The sequence below is a fragment of the Fundulus heteroclitus genome, chromosome 23, assembly GCF_011125445.2.
Source record: "Fundulus heteroclitus isolate FHET01 chromosome 23, MU-UCD_Fhet_4.1, whole genome shotgun sequence".
Taxonomy (NCBI): domain Eukaryota; kingdom Metazoa; phylum Chordata; class Actinopteri; order Cyprinodontiformes; family Fundulidae; genus Fundulus; species Fundulus heteroclitus.
Genome location: NC_046383.1, coordinates 39,205,553 through 39,213,275, shown reverse-complemented (window position 1 = coordinate 39,213,275; position 7,723 = coordinate 39,205,553). Strand labels below are relative to the sequence as shown.

General features: G+C 42.4%; 1 protein-coding gene across 2 annotated transcripts; it reads right to left on the bottom strand.

The window, feature by feature from the left end:
• Nucleotides 1–336: 336 nt before the first annotated feature.
• LOC105937290 (short coiled-coil protein B-like) lies at nt 337–5,154 on the bottom strand. Of its 2 annotated transcripts, none has more exons than XM_012878533.3 (4): nt 5,019–5,154; nt 3,129–3,197; nt 2,893–2,973; nt 337–2,492 (listed from the first exon to the last, which is right to left on the bottom strand). In XM_012878533.3, the coding sequence occupies exons 2-4, from the start codon at nt 3,142–3,144 to the stop codon at nt 2,350–2,352; spliced, it is 240 nt and encodes a 79-aa protein (XP_012733987.1). In that variant the 5' UTR covers nt 3,145–3,197; nt 5,019–5,154; the 3' UTR covers nt 337–2,349. The 2 variants fall into 2 exon arrangements, with proteins under 2 accessions (XP_012733987.1, XP_012733994.1); XM_012878540.3 differs by having other exon boundaries at nt 3,129–3,211; nt 5,019–5,148.
• Nucleotides 5,155–7,723: the final 2,569 nt, after the last annotated feature.

Genomic DNA, 7,723 nt, shown 5'->3' with positions numbered 1-7,723 from the left:
GTCTCTCTCTGGATCTGTGCTAGCAACAACAGGCAATAAACATCGAGCTGTAAAGTTTGATGCCACACTTTTCAGATTTTTATTTGAAAAAGAAAAAAACAAACATGTATCCTATTCCCCTACTTCAGTTCTGCACTACATTGTGTTGGTCTGTTACCTAAAAGCCAAAGAGAAAACAGCAACAGGGAAATGTGAGCTGTGAAATGAGCCGGCGTCCTTTGTGCAGAATTGTGGGTGCCGCCTCAGCCTGTGCTGTTTTACAGCGTTTGGCCCTCTGTGTGTGTGACTGCATCCCTGGGTGACCTGCTGAGTCCGCAAAAAACAGCCTTACAAACGTTCACCAGAAACAGCGATCAGAACTTTATTCATTCAGACAAATAAACTTTATACAATACAGAAAAGCAACAGGATTGATGACATTTAAGGGACACATGACGGTCTAACGCCGCTCACTAGGAGCAGCAGCCAAACAGCGACTCCAACACCCAAACAATGGATGCTGTGCAGCTTCATGCGTTCCTGAGGCCCTTCAGCCATCAGTGAACAATGCAACCACACTACTGTCTAAACTCCGTGTCTGCAACCATGGCACTAATACTGACCCCGAAATGTCAAGACAAAGGGGATTTCCCCCGTCCCAGATCGCCCTCTCCTGATCCAGAGGACAGGAGGCTGCTTCGTGAACACCGACAGTTGCCCCGGGTAACAGGAACCCTGCAGGCACGGAGGAAGTCAGCGGAGACACCGGACCCAAGGTAGGAGAGTTGTTTCTGCTGGGTGTCAGGAGAAACTTGGAGATGTCATCAGTGGGCAGAGGGTCCAAATCCCACATTTCTCTGGCTTCCTGATATTGTCTGAAGAAATCCTCTGTCCCCAAAAACTTTTATGTTTCGATCAAAAGCTTGAGACTGGTTAGAAAACGTTGCAACAATTAGCATTTAGCGCTATTGGATCCTTAGAAGGTTCTAAGCAGAGCTTCACAAAGCTAAAAGGAAAAATGGGAGCTAGAGAAAACAACTCTTATTGAAAACAACGATCTAACTAAACAGGCTGTTGCATCAGCCCACAACCTGTGAAAGCCAAAATGGGCACAAACATTTGGATCCCCTGTCATTTTTGGTCCAGTTCTCTCTCGCTGCCAGGGCCTCGTGATGGCAAAGGCAGAAAAGCTGACTGACTCTGGACGTAGCAGGCCTCACATCACCGGCCATCACTGCTGAGGGCGGACACCGCAACACGGTCGCTCGAACTACTGAGAAGATCCTGAGGGTGATGGAACAAAAACGCCTAGACTGGGACTGTGGAACCAGACCGACACGGAGAACAACTCAGATCTGATAAAACAACAGAGCTGGGCAATATGGCTTAAAAATAAGATCTATTTTATTTTACCAAATCAGATTGACTTCTTTGCCCCTTTTATTTAGTTTTACAAAAAGGAATTCTTGTAAAAACTTGCTTTTCTTTTAAGCAATTTGTCTGAGAGTTGACATGAATCCAAAGTGCAACTTTAGATTCATGTCAAGCTGTGACATGAATCAAGCTGTGAAACATGCTTGTAAAACAAGATGGCGGCCCTGCTGTTGTAAACAATGAGAATACAACTAAATGTTTGCTCCTTGTGCTTTTACACAAGGAACAAAGAACAGACTTCACTTGTGGAACGTCAAACTTACTTAAAAAAAAGTAAATGAATAAATTAAAGTGCCTCGTATTATGGTAAAAAAAAAACTTTCCTCTTTACAATATTCTGACACAGTATTTTGCCAAAGATGCTGTATATTCAGCTTTGCTGCTATTCTCTTCATGGAAGGAGTTCATTGGCCATCTGGCATCTGTGCCCCTGTTGAGCCTGACAGGAAGTGTGTGGAAACGTTGCTCACAGATGGAGTACATGAACGATGAAACATCCCGCAGGAGCCGCTACCCCCTCAGCTCACTTAGCTGAGTGGTGGTCCGAGGTAAAACACCTGTTTTAATCCGCCAGGTGCTATGCTGGGTCTGATTCCACAGAACCTGGCAGAACAGTACAATCGGATCAAAATTCTTTTTGAAATGGAAAACGCTGACATTTTACAGTCACTGTCTGACATCAGAGTACCGGGCTGGATTGGGTCAGTCCAACACAACCTAAGGGGAAAATGCTAAACTGACATCTAGTAAACCTAAAGGAACCTGTTTGAATACAGCAACACTGCCCTCTGGTGGTCACATGAAGATAACAAGCACCAACGTTTACATCCAGCCCTTGCTTTGGGTCTCAGTGTCATTAAAGGTTCTGTGAACCCAGTCGATCCAATCCTTCCAGGTTCTGGTGGGAAGCGATGTGTGGAGGTTCCTGTCCAGGCATCACTTTCGTTTACTTCTGCTTTCGGTTGTCTGGAAGACACTGGAGGCAGACATGAGGTTCTCGATGTACTGGCCCAGAACCTGGTTCTCTGACTTCAGCTTCAGGTTCTCCTCTTTCACCGCATCCACCCGGGCAGACAGGTCTGAAACACACACATGGATAACGCCGTGAGGGGGAGCGAAAGCCAGGGTGTCAGCAGCTACTGACATAATGAACCCAGGTGGTTCTGACAGGTCGGCTCAGAACCGGGCCAAGGCTTAGCGCTCCATGTAGGAGTGAGACGCCTCTCACTCCTCCTCCTGGGTTCTTCCCTGGTGACCCGCTGGTTCAGGAAAGCCAAGATGGAGGGGGGAAAAAAAACGACCAACCAGAAACACCTGCTCTACAGTACCTGGCCCAAACTGTCAGGTTCTCCAGGACCGTTTGGGCACCTGGACCTCAGCACTGAGCCACACCGAGGCGTTGGTGGGCCTGGTTTGTGCTCTGCCTCTATGCTAGGAGTGAGGGGTGGTGATAGAGGTCAGCGTGTGTTTGGGCCTCACCCTCCAGGGTGTGCTGAAGCTCCAGAACCTGGTTGATGAGCCTGGTCTTCTCCTCCAGCTCCGCCTGGTTCTCCAGCTCACCTGCAGCCATCAAGCAGTTCACACACTGAGCTCTCTCTAACCCAGCCTAATGTACACTCTGTGTGTGTGTGTGTGTGTGTGTGTGTGTGTGTGTGTGTGTGTGTGTGTGTGTGTGTGTGTGTGTGTGTGTGTGTGTGTGTGTGTGTCTCACTCACCATCATCTGAGCTCATGTTGAAGTACTCGTCTTCCTGTTTGGAATGCAGGGCTGCGGCTCTCAGAGACACTGAAATACAGGGTCTGGTCTTATAATTAGAATATCAAGAAAAAGTAGATTTTTTTTTTTCAATAATTCCATTCAAAAAGTCAAACTTGCATATTATATTCATTCGTTACACACAGACTGATCTATCTCAAGCGTTTATTTGTTTTCATTTTGATGATTATAACTGACAAGTAGCTCAGAAAATGTAAATATTACTGAAAAGGCCCAATATTGAAGACACCTGTTGTCACGCTCGAATCAGCAAATTAACTAAAAACACCTGCATAGGCCTTTAAATGGTCTCAGTCTAGTTCTGTAGGCGACACAGTCATGGGGAAGACTGCTGACATGAGAGTTGTCCAAAAGATGACCACCGTCACCGTAAACATGGAGGGCAAGACACAAAAGGTCATTGCTAAAGAGGCTGGCTGTTCACAGAGCTTTGTGTCCAAGCATATTAATAGAGGCGAATGGGAAGGAATAGATGTGGTAGAAAAAAAAAGTGTAAAAGGGATGACCGCACCCTGGAGAGGATTGTGAAACAAACTCCATTCATAAATGTGGGGGAGATTCACAAAGAGTGGAATACAGCTGGACTTAGTGCTTCCAGAACCACCATGGTCAGCCGTATGCAGGACATGCTTTCAGCTGTCAAGCCTCTCAAACAAGAGACATCAGAAGCGTCTCATCTGGGCTAAAGACAAAAAGGACTGGAGAGTTGCTCAGTGGTCCAAAGTTATGTAATCTGATGAAAGTACATTTTAAATTTCCTTTGGAAATCAACTTCCAGAGTAGAAGAGAGGAGAGCCCCAGAATCCACATAGCTAAGGTCCAGTGTAACGTCTCCACAGTCAGTGATGGTTTGAGGTACCATGTCATCTGATGGTGTTGGTCCACTGGCTTTTCTGAGGTCATAGGTCAACATAGCCGTCTACCAGGAAGTTTTGGAGCACTTCATGCTCCCTGTTGCTGACCAACTCAGCAACAGGGAAAAATGATTTCATTTTCCAACAGGACTTGGCACCTGCACACAGTGCCAAAGCTACCAGTGGCTGGCTTAAGGACCATGGTGTCCCTGTTCTTAATTGGCAAGCTTTGTCTGACCTTAACCCCAGAGGAAATCTATGGGCTATTGTGAAGAGGAAGATGCGATACACCAGACCTAACAATGCAGAAGAGCTGCAGGCCACTATCAGAGCAAGCTGGGCTCTCATAACACCAGAGCAGTGCCACAGACTGATGGACTCCATGCCACGCCGCATTGCTGCAGTAATCAGGGGAAAAGGAGCCCCGTCTACGCATTGAGTGCTGCACAGACTCAGACTTTTCATGCTCATACTTTTCCGTTGACCAACATTTCTGGAAATCCTTTTTTTTGTATTGATCTTAAATAATATTCTAATTTTCTGAAACACTGAATTTGGGGTTTTCATTAGCTGTCCATTATAATCATCAAAATCTAAACAAATAAACACTTGAAATATATCAGCCTGTGTGTAATGAATGAATATATCCCTGTTGTTTACCGTAGGTTCATCAAATGGGACACAGAGCTGATATTTAATTAAAAGCTGGGCTATCGGCACCGAGGCTACCAGCATCCTTTCAAAACAAGTGCGAGCCCGTTAGCTTCCCTGCTAGCCGTTAGCTTCCCTGCTAGCCGTTAGCTTCCCTGCTAGCCGTTAGCTTTCCTGCTAGCCGTTAGCTAAAGAAGCGGTCAGCTGCAGCTAACTAGCAGTTAGCATAGGCTAACAGGCTAGCTACAGGCTAGCTGGAAGCTGCTTAGCGTCAGTCTCAGCAGACCAACATGTCCCTCGCTGTTGTCACGTTCAGGACACCTACCTTAGGACAGAAAAATAAAAGCCGCTGCGCTAAAACCGCGGAGTGTCGAGAGAAAAGTTAAAGGTTGGTATGAGTTAGCTTAGCTAGCTACTGCTTCACATCATCTGCTTAGTTTAAGCCAGGGGGACAAACCATAGACATCATATACGTAGACGCGTCATAGGGCGCAGGTTCGCACGTCAACGTCACCGCCATTTTGTATGTGGCAGAAAAAAGTCGAGTTCTGTTATTGTGAACGTGAATCAGAAAAGATGCCTCACTCCTGTGCTGCAATAAATACACACACACACGCATATATATATATATATATATATATATATATATATATATATATATATATATATATATATATATATATATATATATATATATATATATATGTGTATGTATGTGTGTGTGTTTATGTGTTATGAATAATAGGATAAATGTGTTAAATCTAAACATTGTGGTCTTCATTATTTCATAAACCCGTGTCACATGTGAACCTTTAGGAACAGACTTTTTGGGTGAGTATTAAAGAGGTAAAATTAATAATATGAGGAAAAAAAAGTCCTAAAGTAAAAATAAATTAACAAACACAAAAGTGATAATGTTATGATAAAAACATCATATTATGAGAATTAAGGGGGAACATTTCCAGAATAATCACAGTTTGCAGAATTATTTCACTCCTGGAGTAATAGGGCCAGGTTAGATTATTTTAATTATTTTTATTCTTTAGGAGAATAAATTCAGGAGAATGAAGCTAAAGGGATACGAAAATAAACTTGTAATATTACAAAAAAGAAATACTACGAATACAAAGTATATTCAGAGATTAAAGTCCCTCTGATACTGTTTAAGTGACTGAGTAACTGCCGATTTGCCACATTTAAGATGGCGGACGCTCTGACGCATCGCAGCATAGGCAGAACCCGCCCAATAGACCCTTTTCACATGACGTCACTCAACTTCCGTTTTGAAGCGGAGCAGGGTATCTTTACTTCCGGCTACATGCTTTTACATAGAAAATTCGGGAGGTGAAGAGCTGTTTCACTGATAATCAGCGCGATTTCATAAGGTAAGACTGAGACCACAATGTGTCGCATTGACTATCTTTATTTTCCTTAGTATTTGTAGCGATCATTGCTGTTATATAGATGCTTTGATTGGGACAGTAACATGAAAATCAAAGCTAACATGGAGCAGCTTGTTAGCTTACCTTACCAAACTTTTACCTATCAGTAATCAGCGTGATTTCATTAGGTAAGACTGAGAGCACAATATTAAACGTGTCTTATTGACTATCTTTATTTTCCTTAGTATTGGTAGCGATCATTGCTGTTATATAGATGCTTTGATCGGGACAGTAACATGAAGATCAAAGCTAACATGGAGCAGCTTGTTAGCTTACTTCACCTGTCATTAATCTGATGTAGATGTTATAAAATGATTACTGTAGCTTTGCTATTATAGAAATAAATCTTGTTCACTGAGTGAAAAAAGAGACATTTATCTGCTACATTGTTCCCTTTACTTGATTATGGTGACGTGTTATATATATATTTGCAGTCACTGAATTAAAAAGATCTTATTCCATTTGAATCTTTTTGTTCATTCCTAAAAAAAATTACCGTGGGTCTATTGGACAGTACTTGTGTTTGTGTATTATAATGAATTTTCTTCATAATATTATTTGCACTTATATTAATGCACTTTTTTTTAGTTTTTGTGCAAAATACTGTATATTTTAAGTAGAAGCCTGAAATTGTTGTTATTATACTGTATTAGTAATGACATGTGCTGCTGACCTCTTAGTCAGATCAACCTTTAAAAAAGAGATCTTAATCTCAATGGGAGTTTATCTTGTTAAATAAAGGTTTTAAAAAGTATTATAATTAATCTATTTTTTTCTCCCCTTGTGTCCATCTCTCAGCAGCATCATATCCACCAAGCATGGCTCAATCACAGAGAAACCGCTACTGCAGTGTCCCACAGTGTTCGAACAACAAAAAAAACTTTCCATATCTCAGTGTTCATGACTTCCCGGCTGATGCTGAGACTGGAGCCCGTTGGGTGACGGCAATAAGAAGAGACGAGGGGCCAAATTTTAAAATCCTTCGCAGCAGCATTTACGCCTGCAGTCAGCACTTCTCTTCCGAGGAGACCTACGTTTCTGCAAGTGGTCTTTAACAAATTAAACTCCATCTTTCTTTCTTAAAGATAATTGAGTTATAAGTTAATTTAGCTATTCCCAAGATAATTTCAGTGGCTCACCACGTAAAATTTTATTAGAGCTGTCAAAATCAATTTGTTAATGAAAGGAAATTAATCTGAGAAATTAATTAATTTCTGCACATACAAATGGTTTTTTAAAAATACTCACCTGTACACTGTGATCGCACACTGTCTCTTTCTCCTGCATTGTTTACATTTCAATTGTTTACTGTTAAATCACTGCTGCACTTTATCCTGTAATTTACTGTAATTCTCAAGCTGTATGCAAACGGAATTTCGTTCTGTACGCACTCTGTGCATACATAATGACAAATAAAGTTGTCTAAGTCTAATTTGTCTATGGATGAAACCAGAACCACACACACGGGACTTAAAATGAAAGTCTTTATTGAAGGTTTGATGGGATGGAGGGTGATGTAACCAGTGAGGTAGAACTGCACGGGAACAGGGTGATGGTGTTGGCAGGAGCTGATGGCCCAGAGAGAGAC

What these genes read in the sequence shown, in the direction of transcription:
- LOC105937290 (XM_012878533.3), bottom strand. An exon ending in GCTTCAGCACACCCTGGAGG is followed by an intron (nt 2,493 to 2,892) that starts GTGAGGCCCAAA and finishes TGTGTGTTTCAG; the next exon opens with ACCTGTCTGCCCGGGTGGAT.